The sequence below is a fragment of the Diadema antillarum genome, unplaced genomic scaffold (genome assembly GCF_040938485.1).
Source record: "Diadema antillarum isolate AM-2024a unplaced genomic scaffold, OU_Dant_1.0 scf00000017, whole genome shotgun sequence".
Lineage (NCBI taxonomy): Eukaryota > Metazoa > Echinodermata > Echinoidea > Diadematoida > Diadematidae > Diadema > Diadema antillarum.
The window spans coordinates 1,525,416-1,553,123 of NW_027270906.1; the positions used below are offsets into that span (position 1 = coordinate 1,525,416).

At 37.6% G+C, this 27,708-nt stretch overlaps 1 protein-coding gene across 3 annotated transcripts in view; it reads left to right on the forward strand.

Moving 5' to 3' along the window:
* The first annotated feature begins 7,982 nt into the window (after positions 1–7,982).
* LOC139727148 (myosin-16-like) overlaps positions 7,983–27,708 on the forward strand; it is a 76,278-nt gene continuing 56,552 nt past the window's right edge. For all 3 annotated transcript variants that reach the window (XM_071638140.1, XM_071638129.1, XM_071638135.1), the window contains exons 1-4: positions 7,983–8,056; positions 10,582–10,838; positions 15,017–15,160; positions 26,118–26,274. In XM_071638140.1, coding sequence (XP_071494241.1) covers positions 10,659–10,838; positions 15,017–15,160; positions 26,118–26,274 — 481 coding nt within the window. In that variant the 5' untranslated portion in view covers positions 7,983–8,056; positions 10,582–10,658. The remainder of the gene's footprint in view (positions 8,057–10,581; positions 10,839–15,016; positions 15,161–26,117; positions 26,275–27,708) is intronic.

Here is a 27,708-nt window from a genome sequence, read left to right on the forward strand (position 1 = left end):
ATATATAGAAAATAACAAGACATTTAAACTTATTTATACTTTTCTAGAAATATGAAAGAGCACTTGACTTACCTCTTTCGGAAAGCAGCGGGAATAATAATACCCTTACCATTAAAATAAATATAGCGGTCGGTAACAAGTCGATGGAATGTGTACTTTTCATGAAAAAATACATTTTGTAGAATTCTCCTTACATTTTCTATATATTGCTGTCCAGAACGAAGTCATGAGGACTGTAGTAGTCCTGTTACCCATCAATGACGGAACCGAAAAAAAAAATCATAACCTTTGAATCGATTGTTCGATTTTCCTCAAAGTTTCGCTGATGTGTTCTATTGATATTACTGCTTTTACTCAATCCACATTTATATTTCGGTATTGGTTTCCTTTAACTAGAGTGGACACCCGTTATAACGAAGTCCTTGGGACCGGCAGTTTTGTTTTTGTTTTTGTTTGTTTTTTCATACGGTGAATAAGGTTGCGACCTGAATTTCACTTCGTTGTAACCGAATTTCGTTATAACCGTGTTCGTTATATTACGGGAGTGCACTGTATAGATCTATTCCATTTTTTTTTCCGCTTAACTCTTGACACAGATTCCCTTGATGTCGGAGCTGTGGATCCATGCCAGAAAGACCAGAGATGTCTCTGCGAACACGATCCAGACGAAATACCACGACGGTTGACGAAATGTGCGACAGTTGCCAATTTTTCGTAAACATGAGTCGGGTATATAAACAGCACGCGGTACAGTTTCCCAGATCTTGTGTCATGTTTGTTCGCAGTATGACGTTAACTCGCCCAATGCCGAAATGTCAGGATTTCTAAACTAGTGTAGCTCGGTGAGGACATCGTTGGGTTAAATCTGTAAGTTCAGACTATGGATCATCATTAATCGCCTGACCACGTGTATGTAACATTATTGGCGACTATCCATGGTGTCTCATGAACGTATATCCTTTAAACAGGTCACAGTCCTGGAAGCGGTATAACCCTCCTCGGATTATTGCCCATTACATACAGGGCACTCTGGATTTCATCCAAGTGACTTTCAGAAAAGGGGATCAAATCGGGTGCACGTCACGAGTCCGACACCCAAGAGCCATGCAGACCACGAGTTATACAGCCCACGAGCTTGACACTAGGCAATTGATGGGGTCATCCTACGAGCCCCACACTCACGAGCCATACGGCCCACGAGGTCGACACGTATCCGACAAAGTGGACCAACAAGGCCCATGAGTCGGACACACATTACATCACGGGTCTTAATGTACGTAGTGTAAAGGCCACCGCACACTACACGATCAGACTGGTCTTAAAGTCTTAAACCAAGGTGGGTCTTAAGACCAGTCGTACGACCGGAAACCGCACACTATACGACCGAACCTTACGAGTAGGCTTACGACTGTAAAGCGCGCTTGCATTTTACTGCATTGTGAATGGATGAAAGCCTACGACCGGTCGTAGAAATTCAACATGTCAAATCTCTAAAACTGGCGCTAAGACCCAGTCGTACGACTGGAAACTGGCAAGACTGTGACGTCACACTTCTAGTCTTAAGGTCTTAAGACCGGTGAAAATCGTGTAGTGTGGGCAAAATCGTGTAGTGTGCGGCGGGCTTAAGTCTCGTGGGCCTTTTTTTTTTTGCCTAGTGTCGGACTCATGGACCTTTTTTTCAGTGTCGACCTCGTGGGCCGTATGGCTCGTGAGTGTGGGGCTCGTAGGATGACCCCATCAAATCAGGGCTCTTATTTTATGCTTGCCATAACAAAATAATGTCTGTTATTTACAGGATATTAAGCATAATACTTAACCACTGTTAATTACAAGTTATCATTTATAGTCCATGATGTCACAATAATGAATGTAATTTGATTTTTTTTTTCTTGTTTGTTGAAATCATCATTTTCTGCAAATACACTTACGATAGAAGTGAAAAAGAGGAAATGGATAATAATAAATAATAGATTATTCTGATTAAATTTTGATTGACAGGACGGAAGCCGACTTGACCAAATTATGCTTGTGCCCTTTGGGTCTTATGATTTTGTAATTGCTTCAAATGTTCATGGACAAATCATATGCTTCTACCAAACTTATAGCTGTAATATCTATTTAGCAGGGTTTTTACCTTTTTTTTTTGGGGGGGGGGGGGAAGAAGATATCAGCAAAGATATGACCAAGTAACACCATGGAGCTACCATACTATGGTAACACCAATTTATTGCCTTCGATTTCTGACATACTGTGGTATAGTAATGCTCTTTGATGTTAAGGAATTAGTTTGTACCTCCATTTTTAAATGTATTAAATTATATATGTATATATATATATATATATATATATATATATATATATATATATTCAGTGTGAAAAGAAGAGCCAGGTGGACGTAGCTAGGTCAACGTGTCTGTTTATTGCCGCCGAGCTTTCGGTCCCAAACGGACCTTCATCAGGGCTGTAACGATACAAAAATGACTCACTCGTATGGCTACACTAATAAATAGTAGAAATAGTATTTATTAGTGTAGCCATACGAGTGAGTCATTTTTGTATCGTTACAGCCCTGATGAAGGTCCGTTTGGGACCGAAAGCTCGGCGGCAATAAACAGACACGTTGACCTAGCTACGTCCACCTGGCTCTTCTTTTCACACTGAATGCAAATAATGAAGGCCACACACTGGTACTGTAAATGGTCGATACCCCTTCTCACACACTCTCTCTCTCTCTCTCTCTCTCTCTCTCTCTCTATATATATATATATATATATATATATATATATACATATTTCTTGCTAGCAATTCATCTTAAAAGCAAAACTTTAGAGCCAATTATTAGGGCAAGTAATCATTTTACAGATGTGTAATGAAAATTGTTGAGATTGTAGGCCTACAAATTAACACAGAAACAGTACAAGCCTAGACTGTGTAATGCATACTAACAATTTTTTTCATTTCATTTGTTTCATTCTTTCTCTCTTTTTCGGTAAACGTAACACGAAATGAATCAGAAGACATATCATAGGCATGTATTCGACTTTACATGGTAGATAATAGTTAACAAATACAAAATTATACATGCATACCGGCAAAATACAAAGTTATGTCTGGAGAAAAACTGAACAGCATGCTTGTAAATTGTGGACCATTCAAAGGATCCTTCATGTGAACATATTTGTTTACAAAGACAGGATAGAACAAACCAGGACAGAACAAGACAGGAGAAACACACGACATTACATGACTTGACAGAAGGGTATACCATTGAAAGTAATAAAGCAAAAAAAAAATTAATGGAAAGAAAGGAAGGACAGAAAAGGAAATATGAAAGGAAAAGCCAACACGCTGAACATCGGGATCGAAAGAGGAAATTGAGGTGCTTCAGAGCTCGAGCAGCTGAGCAAAGTTTGTACAAATAAGATAATGTAAAAAAAATACACAATGATGAATCAAATGATTGACGAATTAAATGGTTGACGATGAACCCTTAGGTTGTAGAGACCATCTAAGTGATGAATAGTATGTTATCTTAGCAAAAAATCTTAACAAAAAAGTTTCAACTTACCCTTAAACGAATTCAAAGATAAAGAGTTTTTTTTTTCAATTTCAATTAATTTATTTTCATTCTTCTTTTTCCCAACAAAACATAACACAAGATAAATCAGGTATTACATCATAAATAAAAACATTTGCCTTTGCAATAGATAAATGAAATCGATAAACATAAGAGCGCATACTGGCAAAAAAAAAAGATGATACAAAGTGATGCTTCAGTTGATTAAGAATAGAGAGGTCCACTAAAAAGCAAAGCTTGTATATCATGTATATTGTGAACCACTCATAAAACTTATGAATTACTTATTTACAAACACTTGTCACAAATATGGTATAATACAGGACGGGACAAAACAGAAGAAACACAACAACGTGACACAACTTGCCAGAATAGATGAACAGAATGGAAGGAAAGAAAGAAAAAGAAAGAATGAGAGAATGCCTCCACCCTGAACAAGGGAAATGGAAGAGGGGATGGTAGAAACATAAACATAAACATTATATCACAGCTTAAAGAATTCCAGAACCTAGGGCCAGTGTAAATAAATGTATTTTGCGCCAATAATGTTCGCAGAAGGGGTAAATGAAACTCATTAAATCACCTGGTGGGATAACTATGAAAAAATTGATTTCTCGGAAACATTGAATTAAAGGTGCTTGGGTGTGCATTTGTGTTATAATTAAACATAAACTGACCCAGCTGAAAGAAAAACAAATCTTTAATGTTTAAAATCTTACATTTCACAAAAAATGGATCTGCATGAGAACGTGGTGAAACGCCACAAATAATACGAAGTGCCTTTTTTGTAATAACAATAGTTTATCTAATAAAGTTTGATGGGCACTACCCCACGCTAAAATTCCATAATTAAGATAAGGTAATATTAATGAAAAATACAACGTCAACAAAGAAGGCAACGGGATATGAGATCTAAGTCTAAATACCGATATTACGCGAAATTATTTTACCAATATTAATAATATGAGGCTTCCACGAATATCGTCCACTGTAATACCGAGAAACTTTTTGTCAGATACACGTTCTAAATGAACGTCATCAAAAATGATATCTGTGCGTAAAACTTAACATATACTTGGTTTTCTGAATATTGTTTGCTGAAGTTGCTTAGAATTGTTAGAATTGCATAAGCAATGTCACACAGACAATAAATCAACTCAAATCAAACAAAATGGAGTTGTAAAAGTACTACATGTATTTGTTTAGAGGTTTAAAAGATAAGACCGATGCCCTAATGCAGTCACAAATGAGAGAAACAGTGTGAACTGTGAATGAGAATTCAGTAAGATAATTATGTGAAATAATGTTGTACAAATGTGAACGTCGATGTTTGGAGTAGGATTGATGTTCCACTGTGTCTTTCGTTATGAATTGCACAAGTCCAAGAAATACATAGTTATTATAAAGTCATGTGCGAAACAGCTAATTTCACATTGGAAATTGCGACAAAAGACGCAATACACGGATTAAAACTCACCTTGATATGAAAGGAGATATAAATTTGAAAAAAAATGTTGACTCCACGCCACTATGTTAATCGATTTGAATACCTTATGAGAACAATACTTAAATCCAGACTCGTAAATATTGTTGAATTAAAAAAAACACTTACATATTTCGTTGAATTATTGAATTAGAATATTTGAATTAAGAATTGAATTATGAAGCAATGTAATAGACGAAATATAAAACTCTTCTTTTGCTCCCCTTGATAATTATGTGATCAGCATTATCACCGAACACTTATGAAGGAGATTTCTAAATATTTACCACAATGTGATTCCAGTGACAAGCTTATTTATAGGGACATTATAAAAATATGGAGGAAAATGTCAACATGTGCGTATTGTGCGACTCGTGCACATGTCATTGAGACTTATCAAATTCCGTGGATTCCAAACTTCTGGCGCAGGCAGGGTTGTCATGACAACAGCAAGCATCCTCCTCGCCATATGACGAATAGAGGATATCTACATACTCAAGTCATGATAAGCATCGCAGGCAATGGAAGGAGAAACCTTGTTAAACTAGCATACAGTTTATCACGGAGCAGAGGGCAAAAAATACCCCATACATACATCAACAGCAAAAACAAAAACAAAAACAAAAGTTAAAAAAAAACCCCGGCAACAACAACAACAAAAACAGAACAAAACAAAGCAAACCAACCCCTCCCTCCCCCCCCCCAAAAAAAACCCCAGCAAATCCGCAGAGTTTCAGTCTAAGATGATAAAACCTTTAAAATCATTTGATGATGATATGATGATGATGATGATAATGGAGATCAGTCTATCATTCCGCCGATCTTACTCACATAAAGTTGCATCGAACAGATTTGTATTGTAAACACCAATGAAGACCTTACCACTTCAGAAAAAAAAAAAAACCCAGGAAAATCTTTTCGTCAGGAGGAACACGTGATAGTGATACTTTTGGATATAAATGGAGGTTGGAGAGATAAATCATCACAACCGACAAGCACGGGGATACAATAGGATTAGAAAAGTGACGAAAATATAGACGAAAATATGTGCATATTATAGTATAATACTTCGTCAAAGTTTCAGTCATTTTGTTTTTTTCTTCACGCAATCGGGTCTCATCAACTGATTGCATGTCTAATAAACAGAGCTACAACAACAACAGAGGTAATCCCTGCTTGCTTTTTTTTAAAGTATATGAAATGTAACTACAGTTTTGTGGAAATAATGATTACTAATAACGGCATATCGTTACCATCGCCACCATCACACTGATAACGCACACGCCGCACCCGTATGATCAAGGGTCGTGCGCATTAATCCTGACAAGCGATGGTCATCTCGGGAAAATAGAAATCTAGGCAACAAATCCTTGATCTACCATCTCTCGATCCACTTCGTTTGGTCAGGTGATATCACCGGTCACTTCATCATAATCAAGTTATACCAGTCATCTTCATTTTCAGAAACTTCTCCGTGAGCTGCATTTGTCACTTTCGATTCGCGGATCACTATAGTCTCATTTATATTTTTTTTCACCGCTATTTGCATATTGCTTATGATTCATGATAATGATGGTGAAAAAGAAATAGCATATCAATGACGATTGATGGCGGCAGACAATCACGTACCATTTTGCTTACGTAAAAGTGTTTTTTTCTTTAAACCACCAAACTCCAAATGATGCACCACATTTTTTTCTTTTGTTTTTTGATAGGAGCTAAATTTACATCATATTTTACTGGCGTATGTCTTTGCCTCACTTAAACTTTGTCAGTCTGTCTAATGTAGTAAAAGAAAATTTCGTACTTCTGAACACCCTCACTCTCTCTTCCTCTTCCTCCTCTACCTACTAGCCTATCTATCAGTGGAGTTCTCGGTGTATTTCCCACTACCCTTTACTTCATCAGTCTTAAGTAGGGGACAGGATATGATACTATGCCAAATAAAATTATACGTTCCACATCATTGATTGGTCAGGCAGTTCGTGAAGATTTCTATTACTGCCAATTGAAAAGCCATGCCAGTTGTTGTTGGAGTTACGTAATCAATAGATGGAGTGTGGTCTTCAGGTGTGAGACTATATATTATATATGCCCATCGGAGCTCCGTAATCAATCCCGCCCTCAATCTCTTCAATTCACCAGAAATCATTTTCGGACATTGATGGCCCGTTTCCATTTATGGGGGGTCGAACCCCGTCCGCCATCTTGCTTTTCTTCCCATCTCGGTCCGATAGCCTACAGCCCTGGCTATCTGTACGAGGGAATTTCACATACCACGGCGAGTGGCCCTACTCCATACACGACACACTGTTGACTATATTTGGAATGTGCGCTCGCTGTGTAATTAGTTGCCTTTGACTGTCTTAACCCTTACTAACCCAAGGGTACCGCATGTACACGCAAAAACTTATGCTGGCATCGCATGAACCCTTTAAAGCAGATCTGCCCAATTCTGTCATTTTGTCGAGGGCGGATTGAGCTAGGGGCACCCTTTCTACTTTTGGGTACTAAGGAGTTAACTTAAATGAGATTAAACGTGAATTCTCCCCTCTCCAACGGAATATCAATTACCCAATGGGACACACGCACAGATCCAGCCACAGTCTGCCCCGATGCACTGGCACTTGCAATGGGCAGAGGACGCTTGGTGCACGGTGTAACTCCGCTACAGCCTCTCTCGCCAGAAATTCCTGCTACCAAATTCTTCGCATACCGACTACATACCCGTGGCTCGTGCCGTGACGTCACGCTTTTACCCCGAGTATCATGTTATGTAGATGAGATGCTAATGTTCGGCTCACATTTTGACGTCATTGGTTGAAAGTAGTCGGACAGGGTGTACCCAGGCCGCTGGCCAATCAGCGTCGAGCCGGTTCGTAGTGCGAAGTACTTGAATGGGTGTTTGCTGGTGAGCAGACACCAAGTCACAGATTGCTTTAGCTCGCAATCTGGACGGTCTCGTCTCAGTCGACTCTCCGACTCCTCTTCCTACGGTAAGTAAGAATTATATTCTCTCCACTGAGTTTTTCCTTCTCCCTTCGAATTCCGTTTCCCATTAGACCAATTTGGACTCAATAAGCCGGCCTTTGTTTTCCTGATTTTTTTTCTGTCTCTTTTTCCTCGTCGCTCATCGATGACATTCCATCGTCTGTCAATCGCATTGCATCGCTAACATCGCTACATAGAACGTTGTTTTTGTGGATTTTCAGGATTTGTGTTATTGGCGAGGATAACACAGTTTGTACTTGGGATTTTTGTGTCAACCGGAGCGTGAGGAGAGAGAACTTGACGCAGAATACTGCCTGTTTGGCTTGGCAGACGAGTCGCGATATCACTCCTTTTGGGGCCATCTTGGAGTGCACACGTCGTATACGAGCGATTTTGGTGTCTGAAACATAATCTACAGTGAGCTTGGATACTAACTGAATTTGTAAGGAATTTCTTGTGAATTTTGTGTCATAGGGGACCTCTGACGTGTTCGTTTCTCTGTGTTCACACACACGTTCGCAATCTCTACGTGCGCATCCTAAGTTGATATACTACTAGCGTGTAATAGCTTAAAGCACCTGCAAGGTTGAAACTTTTTTCAAACTGTTTTGATTTAGATTCCGCCATATCAATTATATGCATAGAATGTTAAACCTTTTGTCGCCATTGTATATGCTTTTCCTTAACATAATGAGAGAACTTGTCTTTTTTTACAATGGAATTTTAACATAGTGATACTTCAGACTGGTAGTCACCTTTCAAAATAAGAGTCATCCTTTATTTACAACAGTCATTATAAGTTTGAAAATACAAAGTTGCTCAATTATTTTTGTTTCGTGTTCACTTCTATATCTCGTGTTTCTTTGTAGCCATCTATTCTATCTTTGACTTGAGGTGATTTGTTTTGTTCATCTACTTAGAGTATCACATGTAGCTTAGTTAGACAAATCGGCCGAACAGTTCGTTCGTCTTTGAAGAGTAAAAACTTAGCATTTCGGAGATTAGCCTCCTCTTGGGCAAGTAATGAGCCAAACAACCAGCCTCACCTCCCGCTGAGTAGGGACGCTCAGGTACCATATATGGGCTGTGCGCGGTCAGACTCAAACCAAGGTCTTCGCCACATTAAACCCTGTGGTTTGGCCTTCCTTGCAGTCTACTGGTCTAAAACACAGAGTGATTTCTCAATTTAAATACCGAAGAACTTTGCAGAAAAGTTCCATAATCTGAGAACATTTTAGTTGGTTGCTGATATTGGTCAGCACCATATTCCACATTTACGCACCAAATGCAATCCAATAGGCAATATTGTCCTATAGTATTGCTACCGTTTACGTTCATAGACTTTCTGTGAAGACTTTTCGCTTATCTCAATGAAATTGCACCGATGTGCATACTTTCAACGACCGATAAACTATTGATATGTAAAAAGCAGTTGTCATACTTATGCTTGATGCTCGTTGTAACTTTGTGTATTTCTCGTAAATTGAAGTGAAATTGTTTCCTATAATGTTACCCCGAGACACAATAACGTTTAACGGACACTGAATTTGCCGAAATGTTTACAAGCTATTAATAATATACTCCAGTGTACTCCGTAATGTATTGATTGCAGGAATAGTATACACTGTGGGCGTAAGATAAGTTTTCAAGCTAAGCTTTGGGATGACAGTGTTCAAAGAAGTCGTAACTCATAAGTCATAATGATTGGCTTCTGTCAGTAATGTCTGTACCTGTTCACTTCAGTCTATATAGTTCAATTATCCATGGATAAGATGATGCGGATTTGAGTGTATGATGCATTTTAAGTTGATAAGGGACAATTTGATCATTATGAGAAAAGTTGCAGAAGAGACATTTAAGATCGCAGTGGTAAATACAAGTGATATGAAGGAATGGTTATGGGTGCTTGTATGTAAGCATTTACTCTCACTCCATCACAAGGAATAAATAAGTGCGTGAATTAGATTATGCACGAACAAGTACATAGGTGAGTGCATGCGTGCGTGCGTGCGTGCGTGCATGCGTGTACCCTTGCATCACTTACCTAGTAGATATCTCTCTCTGAGAAGGTTCCTCAATGTTCTCCGGAAATGTTTTGGTTTTAACTGTAATACCATCTTTTCTCTTTTTTGTTTAATCTATTGTATACTTTTTTGATAATTTGTAAGGTGTTGAGTGGAAAATTGAATATTTCATCTGTAGGCCTATCTACCTGGTTGTCATTTGATGAGCAATGTAAAAGTCTGTAATTTCTAGCCGATTGAAGGCTTAGCTAGCTAATGCAGAGTAGGTCAAAGGTCACCTTCAATCTCGCTCGACTTCAACTAATATCCTTTCAATTCTCATTACTGTTTTGACATTTGCCGCTCTGCATTATTTTAGATCAATTCTTCCCAATTTCAATAATGCAAAGTACAATGGCGGTTTTTTCACATCCAAATAAATAGCTAACCGCAATGCATTTCAAGGGATAGAACTTCTATACTGGACTCACTCGATTCTCTTTCTCGTCATCATCAATCTCCTCCAGGCTGCTCCTACCTCCGAGTTCAACGGCTTCCTCTCAGTCTAGCCTCCTACCGAAGCGCACCACCTAGCTCCGCCAAGATGTCGGACGATCCGGAAAGTTTCCTGCAGGTCGACAGGAAATCCCAGCTCGAGTCCCAGGCCCAGACCTTTGACGGCAAGAAGAACTGCTGGATTCCCGATGAGAAGGATGGATTTATCAAGGGTGAGGTCATCAGCACAAAGGGTGACCAGGTCACGGTCAAGACAGTTACAGGAAAGGTAAGCTTTACATTTTATCCTGTATATTAGAGTTGACAAGTGAAGACACAGTCGAGAGTCTTAATAGGCAAAGTACGTAGAAATCGACAGTTTAACACGTTCATAAACAATAACCAATAAACAGCCTGTCCAGTAATCGGGATTTCGTGGGTTCGAATCTCATCCGAGTATGTATATGCCCATGATTTTTTTTAATGACTATCATTTAGACACTTAACAATGATAATCGGGTTTTATCTACGTCAATGAAGGGCATTTTGTCAATCAGTTGTAATGAAAATCATCCCGATGCCTAAAAAATCATTCATTTGAATAAACTTTGATTCTTACGACTGTAAGTGTTGCAAGTGATGTTGCTATTACATGTATTATTGTTTCGATTATTTTTGTACGTAACATTTTTTTTTCATTCAGTATTTTGTACGTAAAAATTGAAAAATATCATTGCATAGTAATAATCGTAATAATCATTGCAACTCAGTTATGTTTGTTTCATACCTTTGTGAACATAAAGTGGAAATGAATTTAAATCAAATCAAATCAAATTAAAGTTTACGGCGGCGCCTTAAGGTGTAAGACCCTCACTGGTTATCGGGTGGAAGCCCGATAGTCTAGTGGATGTGATGCCTGTCTAGCAATCGGGAGATCGTGAGTTCGAATCCCATGTGTATATACCCGTGACTTTTTATCATACCTAATCTATTACCTAAGACACTGAATAATCGGTGTTAATTTACGTCCATGGATAGTGCATTTTGTCAGTCACTTCAATAATATATATCTCGACGCAAAAATCATTTATGTGCATGATGGCCACCAAAACTGACTAAGTAAGTGATTATTAGGTAAAAATGACAGTGATAATCATGAATCTTTATTAGTGATTGTGGAAAAGGTGATGCAATCAAATCTTGTCATCTTTCAAATCAAATCTTTCATAATGATTATCATTACGTCTATCTTGTAGTTGATGTTGTTAAAGACAATGTATAAGGACATGACAACAAATTACAATAACGTAAAGAACAATAGAATCATGGCAATAAACCACAATCCTCAAAAAATAGTATCACGTTGTTTTTCAAGAGTGACTAAGAATTTGCCGCAAGGGATTCCTTAAGCATCTTGAGAAAAGTAACTTAAAACCGGCCCCTTAGTATCTATGAAAAGATTTACAAATACAATCTCAACTTATTTCCTGAGCTAAAAAAAAAATCATCTATTTATGTGATATGGAACACTTTGTATTTTAAGAAAAAAATAATAATATTTCGAAGTACATACTGCATACACCTTACATCTGTCTCCCACTGCCTTATACTGCAAAAATCTACCTTTTGTGAACATCTATGGTGAATGGCAAACTAAATTCCCCATGTATGAGGTCATCAGCCCCGTTAGTCTATGCTTACGCTGACGGTCTCCTGCTTCCTGTTTGAATCGCATGTATTGCCTTTCGAGATTTATACATCCCCAAATGTTTTATCATAATCATGCTGTAGTATTATATGAGGTTGTACTTTGTTTTGCTCCGTTGTAATTTATATAGTTATGTGTGTTTGATTATTCATAATATGACTTGGAGAAACAGAATAAATGCAAACAAATAATATAAGTTTCACAAGGAAATTGACTACAGGTTTCTAATATCTCAATCATGTATACAGGGCCAATAAATTGTTTGTGTCTATATTCGTCACTTAGATTAAACAGAGCAGTTGGGAGAAAGGTTGTTTGATGTGATAATATGATGAATCATATTCCCTTTTGTTAGCAATGACATCTACAAGTAAATGCTCAACAAAAAAATGATTAGAAATCGTTTCCATGGGGAATTTATGTGCTTTCTACATGCACTTGAAATCTGATGAAATTCTAAACAGATTCTATTTAAATATTTAAAAAAATCATTCATTTTGTCACACTGTAAATAGAAACCTCGTATGTCTTCATCTGACATGATTCCTATTCAAAATTGATTTGTTTGTTTGTTATATAGTACTTTACAAGTTTAGGGTTCCAAGATCTTGCTATTATCTATTTCAAACTTAAACATTGCGTCATAAAGTAAATGAATGTGGTCATCAATCTGATTTATGATGTTGTTTTGTCTCGTTTTACGCTCGATATTGCATTTGAAATTATGTAACGAGTATTTATGACAAGTTCTGCTTTGATAAGCAAGGCAGTATGTCACTATGGCATTCTATTCTTCAGACGTTTGATATCAAATATTTCACGCAATGCGGTCACAAGACATTACTGTTCAGTTCTAATTCGTTGAAATTTACCCCCTGACAAAGAATTACGATTATGATACATCTGGAGTTAAACTGGGTCATAATGTTCATGGATTTTCTCCATCTCCTTTTTTCAAATAACAGGCATGAATAACAATGGTGACTCACCACCATTAACACATACGAATCCAAATAAGAAATCATACTTTCCACAGTGCGTGGTCACTCGAGAATTATATCTTAAACTAAGGACTGCACTGAAACTTAAAACGCTTAAAATTATAGGGCGTTCATTGATTCTCTTAATTCACAGCGTGCTGGAATATACTGAAGAAGAACGCTTTTCACGTCCCCCATGATATTTAGAAGAAAGAATAGGTCCCTTTATTGAGCTTTGCTACTCGTTAGGACGTTACTTTTTTTTTCTCCTATTTGCACAAAGCGCATCAGTTTATCGCTTAAAGCCGATGAGTTCACGAGGTACGTTCGTTATGTAATCAGGGGACGTTTGAGGAGTGGTCTTTGTCTAAAACACGAGCTCTGTGCAAACAGTTTCTGAAATTGTTAGCTCGGGGTTAAGGAGTGATTGGCTAAAATTTTAACTAACACTTATTCTTACCTTGCTGCAATCGAACTCACTTTTATTCGATCGTTCTTCAGTTGTTGGATGCAAAAAAGAAAGAGGTCAAAATATTAATGGCCTGCACAATTATATAGCTGTTATTAACTTATCAATTTGCTGGAACTTAATGCACACACTGATCATGATAATAAGGAACCCTTTAAAGGGCCCCTGAAATCCAAATGCATGTTGATTTGTGTTGATTTATGATACCCTCAACATCACTTTTGCGGTGGAACGAATATCTAGAAACATTCCATATATTTGTAACGATATTTCTTCTATTTTTCTTCAGATTTAGCATCGACTCAGCATAACTTGCATGTTTCTGTGATATTAATGTAACTAACAATAGACATGGCGAGGGAACATGCAAGTTATGCTGAGTCGAGGAGAAGGTGCATTTCAATGTCTTTTGTTAAACATTTCAGAACTTAAGTAATGATTGACAAATGAGGTAATCTGAGGAATATTGGTTTGGAAGGATTTTTTTTTTTTGTGGGCGTTCCCAAGTAATCTGAAGAAAAATAGAAGAAAAATCGTTGATTCAATTCCTTCAATTCTCTCAGCTGAGGATTCAGTTCTCTCACATCCCCATTTAGATACTACACTAATAAATGATCACTTCTATATTCTCTCTGCGTTAGGTTTCATCTGTGCATTTAACTCATGTATCCTTGTCATTCTAAGTAATCATTTTCAACCAAGTGACATAAAATAAGTGTGGTCGAGTGGTCAAAAGTTCGATAATTAAATCAAAAGAAAAGAAGATGAAATGATTCTTGCTATCGGCTTAATACTTTTTGTGAAACTCTGTGGCATAATAGGACAATTAGGTAAATGAAGGTAAACTAACAAAGCAAAACCGAGTTTGATGGGACTTGCTAACTTTCATTGCGTTAGATTCGTTTTAATTTTGCATTCATTTGGAAGCTGACATTTAGGTCTTCCAAACACTGCGAAAAGTTTTCACTATTTTTTATAGTTTCCTCTAAGCCTCGAGAGATAACGAGAATGATCATGGACTATGGTGTTTCTCATAATCAATGTCACAATATCCTCGCTGTCATAACAATTATTGCATAAAATGATGAATTATCTTAAGAATCAATGGCTATAAACCACTAAACAACATTTTCATATCGTTTCCATCGTCGACACACGTGAAAGGTATAGTTTTCAATGGCTATAAACCACTAAACAACATTTTTATATCGTTTCCATCGTCGACACACGTGAAAGGTAAGTTTGCAATAATTATATTTCTTATTATCGGATTGTCACCTCACCCTCCACGTTCTGTCTTTCATTCGCAGCAAGTGACACTCAAGAAAGATGACACCCAACAGATGAACCCACCCAAGTTCGACAAGATCGAAGACATGGCCGGCATGACATACCTCAACGAAGCCAGCGTTATGGAAAACCTGAGGCAAAGATACTACTCCGGTCTGATCTACGTAAGTCAATAATTTGTGACTTGAAAATTTGACGAGATAATCTGAGACAGTATAATGGCCTTCAGTCCGTGCTCTTCACTTATCACTTTTTGTTTTCAGCAAAGTCTGATAAGTTATTAGGTTTTAACAAAACCTGGCGGCAACTGAACATTGGCCAATTGGCTGTGAGATTTTGAAGTGTTGCTATGGTAACCAGATTAGTGTCACATGCAGTGATCGCAAACCTCCCTCCAAATTCGGTCCCAGTTCACCCTGATTCATTTGACTGAAAGTAACAAAGGAGTTATACCACTCTGATCTTAGCTATATAGGTCACATTGCCTTTGACCTTTGACATCAGAATCTGCGAATGGTTGATATCGTTGATAGCATACACTCATTATAGCGTCGGCTACTTTTGACCTCATCTTTACGTCACGTTGGAAATACTTCCTGATTCTTTATATTTGCATATCGATACAAAATGTGATGCATATAGACGACACAATGTTTTGTTCAAATGCCACCACACGCTGTGGTAGCTAATGTAGGAGAGAAGAGAGTAATATCGTGAAGCTATTCGTGCATGATTAAACCAATTCAGACACTCCCGTGACCTCAAGTCTTGTGTCAAAGTTCAGATAGATCTAATTGTAACTAAATCGCATGAGCTGGAGATTCAAAATCAAATGAAAGAAGAGAGAGAGAAATGTGCCTCTTAGTCATTGGCAGGAAAACTCATTTAAATCCAGTTGTTTGTCATCCTTTATCCATTCAATTCATATACAGAAAGGATAAGAAAAAACGTAATGTGGATAGAAAAACAATGAGGACAAAAACGATTCAGTCATTGCGAGCACTTATCTAAAATAATGTCCAATCAAGGCAAATGTTATTCTGAATTTCTGTTTAAGGGTATCTTTTCTGTGACAAGATACGTATAAGAGGTTTGTCAAATGTATCTGATCGAGGGTATAACCGTTTCACATGAGCAGTTGGAGCGCAATGTGCAGAAAATGGAAATATCTGTTTAATAGTGCAAATAACCTTTGTAGTTTCGGCGGAGGATTTTCTCGTAGCTGCTTTCCAGTGCTCTCATCTCTCATCTGTGTTTACTGGATTGACCAATCAAAATCAGGCTTCCCGGGTAATTACGACGTACATCAAAGAAGTAGCCGACCGCTTTGACCTTTTAGCGCGCTACTGTACGCGGTAAACACGTTCGGGGTCGGTCATACCAGTGCGCGAATTACTCTTGACCATATAGGGAACTTTCGATGCTATTAGCGGATACCCACGACTCCGGTTTCCGGATAGAGGATATAAGGGGTGTACTATAGCATCTGAATAGGTGGTCGGTGACTGTACATTTTAGGAATCTCCAAGGAAGGGAAGTTGTGTTCTTTCATCCCGACAATATTGGGTTAAAGTAGATTTATACAATACACGTGCATGCTTTTATCATTCCTAAAACCCGTGGCAAGGCGCCCAAAGGCCAACTCTGGTTTGGTAATATTGTCATTTTTACTGCACTTTACTTTGAGGATTAATTCAATTTGGGTATCTCATAGAGCCAAGAACATAAGGGTTTCTTATGTAGTGTCTTACAGGGAAATTATTTCTAAATGGTTGTTATAATGTAACCTGAAACTTGGATATACTTGATTTTAGAACTGTCGATATAAAGCTCTCCCTCGTCTATCTTCGTGTTCATTTGCCATGTTTTAATGGTATAAGGACAATACATTATTTAAATGAGATTAAGATGAGGAACGATTATTCGAAATGAAAATACCAACAACGGAATGATGCCATGTACACGGGTTAAATAAGACATCATTATTATGTTTCTTTTTTTTAAAAATATTTATTGCTTAAATCATAATTTCGAGAAAGATGTTTAATGGGCTTGGATTTAGAAAGGTGAACCAATTTACCCAAGAGTTTTACCCATTTCGCATAAGATGAAAACAAAAAGGGAGAGCCATTCTAGGTCCATTTAACATTCGGAAAAGGGAAGAAAAGTAATGTTGTCTTCAAAGCCTCTCAAAAGTTAGATGTGACATTAAGACATAGATATAGGTAGCGGTACGATACCCATTGGAAGTAGGACGTGCATGCGGAGAATGGGAAAAAGTATGTTAAGTCTGGTGAGGAGACTATGAGAGAGAGAGAGAGACGAGGTATGTTGCGGATATCCGTTGGGTCAACATTAAAGCACATTCCATCGAGTTTGTCTCTCGCGCAGAAATAGAATCCTCGGAGCGTCGAGAACAGATGTCGTGCTGCATCGGCTCTCTAAAGACTGTCAGATAGATTAACTCGAAGCGACGCTGCCACTTACCGAAGTGGGGTGAAATGGCATTGAATCTGCATTACACACATACATACTCTCACGCTATGTATGTAGGCCTACACATGTCATGTATAATCTATGTGCATAATTATGTTCTCTTACTTAGGCCTACATACATAGGACATACATCACATACATATTGTGATGATTATAATATATATATATATATATATATATATATATATATATATATATTATAGACATGTATATACCCGCAAGACACAACATCTATAGGAATATATTTCAAACATGAACACTTACAGCTATGGTTTGTTTTGTCTGTCTTATTACATTTAAACACGGATTAAAACTCGCACTCAGCCGTGAGGCTGGTTTTTGGCAAGTCCGTGTTATGCATGCATACAAATGAACAAAGATAAAAGAAACATGAAATTTAACAAGAATGGCGACGAATCTTAAGAAAATGAATGCACACAAAATGGGTGTGCTAAACTCGATATCAAGTGCAAAATAATGAAGCAATAAACATAACCATTACAGTTCTGGCAACATGGGGAATACATAGGATAACATAATCATTGACACAGTGAGACATAAACAGATTTATGTTGAATTAGTGGTGCCCGTTCATTTCAGTACATGTAAGGCAGGTCCTGTACCCGTTATAAGGGCAAAGTTCTATGAACTTAAAAGCAAATTCTGAGTTGAATTCTCTGTTACATATAACTACATTGTGCTATAATAGACATCGCTTAGTAGCTAATATTGTCATTCTAAGAAGTTATAGCACTTTACTTTCCGCCTTGCATTTCACATAAACTCAGTTAAAAATGATATGAGGGTTTAGACAAAGGGTAAGATTTAAATTTAAATTACTGTACGCAATAATTTTCTTTACAAGTTATCATAATTTGTTATCATCTTCATCAATACTATTGTTGCCATTTTTATCATCACTGTCATCATTATCATTCAGATTTATTTCATTGCTCAATGAATACACTCATTGCCATTGTTATGACATGTGATTCATGATAATTGTAATAATTGTATGTATGTCTTCTGGAAATCATGTTATCATCATCAATAAGACATATACATGCAATACTTACACCACTGTGATTATGCATACATAGTAAGGTGTATTGTGAACGTTCGTTTGTTCTTTGCAGGCTAAGCCTCAAAACAACAAGGGAATTTTAAAATAGAAAAATGACAAAGGAATGACGTCTCAGATTAAGAAGATAAGCTATCTTTAAAAAGTGTTAAAGGACAATATACATTGTTGATATCTAAAAATTAAAGATATTATGAAACTAGGTATTCTAAGCTTCGAATCAACAAAGGGAAAACAAACTCAAACAGAAAAAAAAAAATCCCGACTCTACATTAACATGAAATGACGTCTGGTCTAGATTCGCCCTTGTTACCTATTTTAAGAAATCTTAAGGGACCATATACTTTATTTGTATTCAAATATGCATAAAATACCTTTATGTGAAACTAGGACTTAAAGCTCGTTTGCAGACTAAGCTTCGAAACAACAATATAATTTTAAAACAGAAAATAAATCCGACTGCGCTTTGAGAAATGACGTCTCAGATTAAGTAGATTAGCTATCTTAAAAAGCATTAAAGGACTATGTACATTGTTGATATTTAAAGATTAAAAGATGTTATGAAACTAGGCATTTTAAGCTTCGAATCAAGAAAGGAGAAACAAACTTATACAGAAAAAAGAGAATGTTAAGATAAAATGACGTCTGGACTAGATTCGTCCTTGTTAGCTATCATAAAAAATCTTAAAGGACCATATTATACTTTGTTGATATTTAAATCTGCATAAAATACATTTATATGAAACTAGGACTTAACGCTCGTTTTAACACACGAAATGTTCTATCGTTGGTCATGAAGACTAGTGTTAGTCTAGGCTGCAGGTTTTTAAAGTGTTGCATTTGTGTAATTCAGAGCAACAGACTGTTTAGGAAAAAAAAAAGGTCTTTGAAAGTTTCATCGGACACGCTCTGAAACGGAATGGGATTAGGGAGGGATGTCTACATGCACGACTGATTGGGTTTTAGCCGCGACACGCTGTTCTAACAGGGAAGACCGCACGTTGTTTGGTTAGATGCTGTACAGCTTTTGTCAATTCAACAAGTTCGTGTTGGTTACAATAAATGTCGAATAAAGGCGACAAAGGGACAAAAGGATGAAAAAACAGCTTAGGGATGTTAGCAAACGATTGCCTTTTAGCCTTGCGAAAAGAGAAAAGCGCACATACCGATAAAGTACACATACACATGTACAAGTAAAAAAAACAACAACAAGAACGGCGTCTTGATAGCTAGAAGCAGTTGTGATTGCATTGCCTTTTGTGAGGCGAATAACGCAGTACATTAAATTTTGTATATACCACATTGTATAAAAAGTTCGTACCTCCTGATTTCCTTTTCCTTTCTTCTCCCTACTTGCCTTGTTTTAATTCAGATTTCATTTCATTTCATTCATTTCATTTTAACACGGATAAAAATGCCCAATCAGCAAAAGCTGTTAAATCATGTTAACATGATTTGGATGATATGAATGAAAATGAGATATGAATGGCAGATTGAGTCTATGATGTCATTTAATACAGTGGCATGAAATCACAGTTTTATATCTCCGGTATAATAAGTTTATGTTTCCATATGAGATGCGAAAGCCCACATTGCTCGAACATCTTTAATCCTACTTGTTCTTGTGGATTCTCCTGTGGGAGTGTATGAAGTGAAGTTTCAAAACTTACTGTACAGTGTCGGTGTATTGAAATTAAGTAAAGAAAAATCAACACATCCTTGACATTACACGATGTTACACAAGTTTTGGGATTAGACTATAGAGTGACATTTGAACTTTTCAAATGACGGTCCTTAGTATAGTGTGAGGGGAATGGATATTTGAACACATTGGATTTCTTACTTGAATTTCTTTGAAAGTCTAAATGTTTTAGTTGTCACTCTCCATTTTAAACACATACACACATGCGCGAGCTTGCGCGCGCACACACACACACACACATTGCACACCAAAAAAGCATGATGAGAAAATACATCACTATTTCAATCTATGGAATGAACACAATAACACGTCAAGCTGTAAGTGTTTACCGGCGCATTAAGTATAGTGTGGCATGAAATCAGAGCTCAAAGTGTTATCTGCCAGTAAATTGTTTGTCGAGCTGTTGTTTGACCAACAGACCCAATGGCGTTGTTTGCTAAACGAATCGCATTCTACTAACAAGTCATGTAAAGGCAAAGAGCATGCATAAAACCAAAATAGTATGACTGTTATCAGGACGACCGGAAACCTGTAACACAACATTTCTGATATATCACATGCATTAACTGCTGCTCAAAAACTTCCTTAATTCGTTTCGTATATATATACGGCGCAATTGAGAGACAGTGGCAATTTCTACAGTCTGAGAAGATCACATTCTTAACTTGTTTCTTACCATAATTTGCTCTGAAAGTAACTAGAAAGGAGAAAAACGATCATCCTTTGAAACAACAAGGAGTTACAAGGGCAGCGAATAATGTCGTATATTTCAATAGAAGTTCTGCATTATTATTTAGATCTCCTATTGAATATGAAACGCATTGGTGATTGCTTTATGATCATGCTGTTAGGACAGAAATCAAAACAAAAGAACAATTAACTTTCGAGTCAACGATTGAGATCAATACAAATGTTCAGAGCATTATCTTACTTACCTTGCTTACAGAGAATGGATATCAACTTATAAGTGATACATAAATTTGTCCTCGTATTCATTCCCAGTACATGAATCGCAAACAAAGAAAAGACATGTGCGCATGCGTGTCCACTTATAGAATAGAACGTAAGCCAAAAAGCACGTTAGGAATGCGCATTGCATGTTAAACGGGAGGGTATATTTAGTGCAGAGTATGTGTAGATGATGCATATCTATGTAAATGGAATATAACACAATCGCTCTGTATAGCTTCCGCTGTTGGCGCGTTTTCACTCTTATAAATGCACCCAGGGTTTTTTTTTTCTCTCTCTCATTAACATTTGCTGTCACGAGCATGGACACTACGTACATTTTTTCGATAAAAAACAAACACAATGAAATCAACAGAAATGGGGGGAAACTTATCTTGTCCATTCCAATGCACAGGCCATTTCAATTTAAAAACCCATGATAAAGATCAAATCTGCATCTTTGTTGTTATCAATGTTACCATTATTACTCCTACTATCTCCCATTGTGATCATTGTGATTATCATCATTATTATCATTTTTTATATCATCAGCAGCATGCAGCAGCATGCAGCATCATCATTATCAATCAGTTTGACCCAATAAAAACTTAATATTAACACTTGAACGCAGGTAAAATATATCAAGGCGAGATGGAAAAGTTTTTCCAGAATTGCATACTTTTCTATCACTTTAATCAAAAGAGTTGAAAGGAGATGTGTCTCCAATATTGTCAAGTTCTATTCAAGTAAGGGATTCTTATAGGACTTAAAAGGGTATTATACAGTGGGGAAATTGCAGAAATAGGATAAAAATATACGGCTGAAGTCTCATCAGAAATGGTGGCGGAGGAGGGGGGGGGGGGGGGGGGGGGAGGACAAGAAATTTTCCTGCACACATTCTTGGTAGCTATATAGTAAAGCTCAGTCTATGTTCTCTTCTCGCCTGCCCCTGAAATGCCTGTTCCACTCCAAGCATCACATTCCGTCACAGTCACGAATCAAGTCCATTTTGAGAGGACCCCATGTGGATGACTGTTCTCAAGTCATGTCGTTATCTTTAGATACATACTCAATGGAGATTTATTGTCGCCTCAAAGCCCCGCCGGGCATATCGCTGTTACTCAATGATTAATGTTGTCCTGATGTATTCAGTGAAAATATAAGAATTGAAGTTAATTTTATACTTGCTCGCAGGCTTGACTCTGCTCAGATTTTTTCTACCTGGGCAATTAAGGATATCTATCATGAATATTAAAAGGTACAGGTCTAATAAGGTTGATGAACTTTTTTCATCGTTCTGATAAGCAGGTCATCAGAAGCAATACATATCAACATTAATATTAATTTTGCTACTTGTAATTACAGACATTATTCATTCTTTTAAATACATGTTAGTGGAATAAAAAAAAAACTCGTGTAACTTTTCACTCATCCACTTTGATATTTGAAACTTTAAATAAAGTTTTCTTTAACAAGATAACTGAACTTGAATTTCACAGCAAGAAGACATGAAAGCATCATTTCAATGACTGGACAAAAAGCAAACCCCAAAACAAAACGTCTTTTCAGAAGTCATCTCAACTTTATTTGTCAGTACACCAGACCCTATATCAATCGTCTAGACAACGAAACTTTTGACGTTTCACGACTCTGACATGCCAAGTGGTCGTTATTGTCTGCTCTGGGTGTTTTTATTGAGGGTTATTAGGCTTTGAGCGTCTTTTGATCTGTGTGTATTCTCCTCGAGAGTGGAGACTGAGTCATTAAAGAGCAAACATGTTGACACAATGACTAGCCCAAAGGTGTGATAACTGAAAGAAGGAGAAATCGGGGGATTCCACCCATCAACCAAAATAAGATCTTTCGAAGGTCACATTGGCAAATGGAGTGTATAGTCGAGAAAAACGAATGCATGCACGGTCGTAACTTTTAACCACAGCTGGCGAAGACATTGAAAAGGCAGTATTTCTCGTCACTGGACGTTTCAATTGAAGAGTAAAAAGAAAAGAGTTTTATATACTTACAAAATAATGTGAAATTTCGTACGCAGTGCTTACGAGTAGATGCCCCTTTAGATTCTATTGTAACATTGATCAAACAGTGATCAAAACTAGGGCATGATGCCACCTATTCCATGACATCTTTGTGTGTGGGGTGGGGGGGGGGTGGGGGTCGGGTTGGGGCTGGACGTCTATATTCGCGAACACGGGCTTATTTCTCAAGACCCTTTAAGGACAGAAGTAACGATCGACTTAAATTTCGATCTTGTGGTTTACGGTTTACCTAATGTCAAAACAAGCTGGTAAATGGCTTTTGCCAGGGTGTGATGACGTTATAGAAACACATGTAATTAAAACTACTTGCCTACATGTACAAGGATAATTGCCTTCAATCTCATTCGCCGTGAACTCTCAAACGTAATACGCTGTTCATGATCAAACACTCCTGATTCGTTTCGTCTTGTCTTCTACATGCCTGTAATGAGTAACGTGAGATACCTGGCTCTTTTGAATTGACAGCCATCGGTCATGCCTCCCCCTCCACTCCTTCACACCCCACCCTTATTCCCCGTCATGGCCGGTCTTTGAACTTCTTCCCTCCCGCAAAATGTCACGCAAGTCATCCTAGCGCTGCCGCATTATTTCTCCACCTTACTTGAGCCGTCACATTCAAAAGGCAGCCCCCGCCTGCCACCCTCGCCTTGCCAGAAATCCACATGACATATCAGTGAGTCGGAGATGGCCGAGATGGAGGGATTGGCCATGGGCTCGGCGCCCCGTACTGTATATTACCAAGAAGCCGAGCAGGCGACTAAATATGGGCAAAGGAATCGCGGCGTATGGCGTGCGTAGCATACCTCAGTCATTCCACCCTCACGCACCCGATATCGCGGCAGAGAGCCCGGCATTAAGGGGTTGGGTGGGAGACACGGGCTGGGTCGGTTCACCTCATTAATCAGACTCTATTATATCAAATAAAAGACAAATATAGAGTAATCACGACTGGCTGGCATGTATTATATTACAAAAAAAAATAGAGAAAGAAAAAGAAAAGAGATAAAACCTAGTTAAGCCATATAGAGTGCCGAAAGCTTAAACAAATATATTCATATTATGAAAGAAAGAAAGATAAAGAGGGAGGACGTAAGCGAGAGAAGAAATGAGAACTACGCAATATCCATAACAACCGAATTAAAAAAATGCTTGATATTTTTACTTAATTGCATGGACAATACTTTGAATAAGAGATTGCGGCGTGGAAAGACAGTCGGGGCATTAGTGTAAACGTGTAACATATCCATTACTATTGTGGATCATTAACTTCAGTAATTATTCTTTTTTCATCGTAACTATTCTATTAATGAAAGTGTAATTTGCCATACAACATAAGTAATTTATGAAAAATTTTAGCCTCTTGTGTATACATTATTTTCTTTTAGCATGACGAACGAATTCTAAGTTGAAAGAAAAATATCGCGATACTTCACGCTTTGCAATATCCTTACAAGCGTTCGTTTTTATATGAGTCGATCTCTCAGCGTTACATAATCATGTAAAATCCTATTTCAAAGAATAGGTTTAACGTACGTATATAGAAAGGAATGCTCTAAAGGAGCTATTTCTATTGTTTTTTGTTTTCAATTCTGTTTGTGAGATTTTTTTTTTCGTCACATAAGGACTCCCTCATTGTTCAAGCCAAATCTTTGTGAACTATTGAAAAGCTAATTTACGGACTGATTAATTTTTCATTCAGCTCGCAACCAATGTACAACGTATAAGCTTTTCAGTATGTAAAGACAGTTCAAGCACTTCACTTTTCGCCTTGCACTGTTAGGCCTATGTGTGATACATACATTACGACCAGCGTCATATCATGTAGTTCTGTGAATTTCACACTAAATTGAATCGGATTCATCTGAGCTAAATGTGAGGTACCTGCCAAGATGAAAACAGAAGACACCTTCACACAAAAACAACAACAACAACAAGAACACCCAACCAACAAAAAGGGGAAAAAATTGGTATGGATGCAAGGAGAGTGTTGAGTGGTACGCGTGTATGAGAAGAGAGGGGTTAAAAAAACCTTTGGTCGTGCTTGTGACAAGGGGTAACAATAATGTACACCCTAAGATATATCGAGCAGGGGGAGATCCTTTCATATTGTGTCTGTAATATATCATGAAACATAGACAAAGGCTAATGGAATCAAATGACATTCGATTTCCATTAAAATGTCATAGTACAGCCGTATGAAAGTACAATTATACATTTTGCTGTGATTACACGACAAACCTCGAACTGACAGATAGACGTATATTCAGATGTTAAGGTAGCTATACAGCTGGTTTTTATACAGAGAGTACATAAAAGAAGGCTATAATGGGACTTCTACGATGACAAAATCGTACATTGTAAAGCATGCGTTCAGATCACTGCGCGCATTGCAAAGAAACGAAAAGTGAATTTATGTTTCAAGACATGTTAATCTCTGCATCCACTTCAGTTGCTGTCACTACTACTTTTATCAGGATATCAATTCACATTAAGTGACCCCGCTGTGAACGAGAATGTTATCATTTCTTATACTGTGCAAGGTTTCGACAAAAATGTCTTCTTTTCATGTCATGAATATCCAGGGGCGGATCCAGGGAGGACCGCAACCGGTGCACGCCCCCCTTTATTTTTTTTTTGAAACGAAAGAAATAAAAAGAAAAAAAATGGGGGGAGGAGTGCGCGCGCCCCCCTTTAATTTTGTAAACGCGCCCCCTCTTTACGGAATTCCTGGATCCGCCCCTGATATCAGCATCCATTTCCCATAGAAACTCGATCAAACTCGATCAAACGCGATCAATTCCTCTGTTTTTTTGTTTTTTTTTTACATCGATTGCATACAGACCTACTCTGGACTCTTCTGCGTGGCCATCAACCCATACCGTAGGCTCCCCATCTACACCGACAAGGTCGTGATGCTCTACAAGGGCAAGAGGCGCAGCGAGATGCCGCCCCACGTCTACTCCATCGCCGACAACGCCTACCACGACATGTTGCAGAGTGAGTTCTCGACCACCCCCCCTTTTTTTTCTCCCCCACAACCCTTCCCACCCATCACTTGACGCTCATCTTATCTTAAGTGTGTTGCTAAAATATCTGAAAACATTGCTTTTGGCTGTATGATAATGAGAGACAGGCATCAGAAACCAATATTTATAAGTTGTGAGATGAGCACTTTAATGTGGTTAAGTTATTGGTTTATAAGTTATTATATGCACGTAAAATACCACTGACACCTATACACGTAATTGAAACATTAACTCAATGTCATTGCAATCATGGTTTTTGGTGCGCTGTGGCCATAAGGCAAAAAGACGCATTACCATCCTCAAAATAGGAAACAAGACAAAACAACCCAGTACCCTAAACCCTGCCGCATAAAATTTGAGATCAAACATAAACTCTGAACACTCATTTCTGATTGATTGATATCTGAATTCGATTTGATTTTTCGACATAAGTTTGATTGCATTTGTTTATGAAACAGGGCCGTACATTTTTTTCATAACTGTTTTTATGCCTCCGCCACGAAGTGGTGCCGGAGGCATTATGTTTTCGGGTTGTCCGTCCGTCCGTCCGTCCTTCCGTCCGTCCGTAATGAATTTTGTGGACAGGGTAACTACAAAAACCTTTTGAGGTATCCTAATGAAACTTGGCATGTATGTGTATTAGGGAATGAAGTTGTGCCTATCAACTTTTGGGTGCACATGCTCAAGGTCAAAGATCAAAAGGTCAAGGTCAAATATGTAAAATTTCACTATTTCCACCATATCTATGTAATGCCTGAAGATATTTTCTTGAAACTTAGTTTATACATGTATTACCAAAAAGATTCTCTGGTAAAAGTTTGCAGTCATGAGGACAAAGGTCAAAGGTCTAAAGGTCCAGTAAAAATATTAAAACTTTATTTTTTTCTCCGTAACTTGGAAATTAATCAAGGTATCTTCATGGAACATAGTATATACATGTACTGACTGGCAGTGATCATCTAGAGAATTTAGGGTTCATGGGGTCAAAGGTCAGGGGTCAAAGATCAAGGGCAACACTTCAACATTTTATCCCTCATATTTATGCAATGCCAGCAGGATTTTTTTTTTACACTTGGTGTATGCAAGTATAACCTATTAGAGATTCTCTGGAAACTTTTTTTTTGCCTCAAAGATCAAAAGGTCAAAGATCAAGGGAAAGTCGTGAACTAACTTTTTCCTCCATATCTATGAAGTGGCTCAAGTTATCTTGAAACTTTCTACATATTCATGCATGTTCTGCCTGACACTGATTATCCTATGAATTTTAGGGTCAAAGGCCAGATGAAAATGGTAACAATGTACTTTTCAATACAGAAATTGCACTTTTTTCTCCATACCTTGAAAATTACTCAATGCATAAACTTATGAATTGGCAAAGTCAAGTTAAAGTCCTTAAATCCCCAAA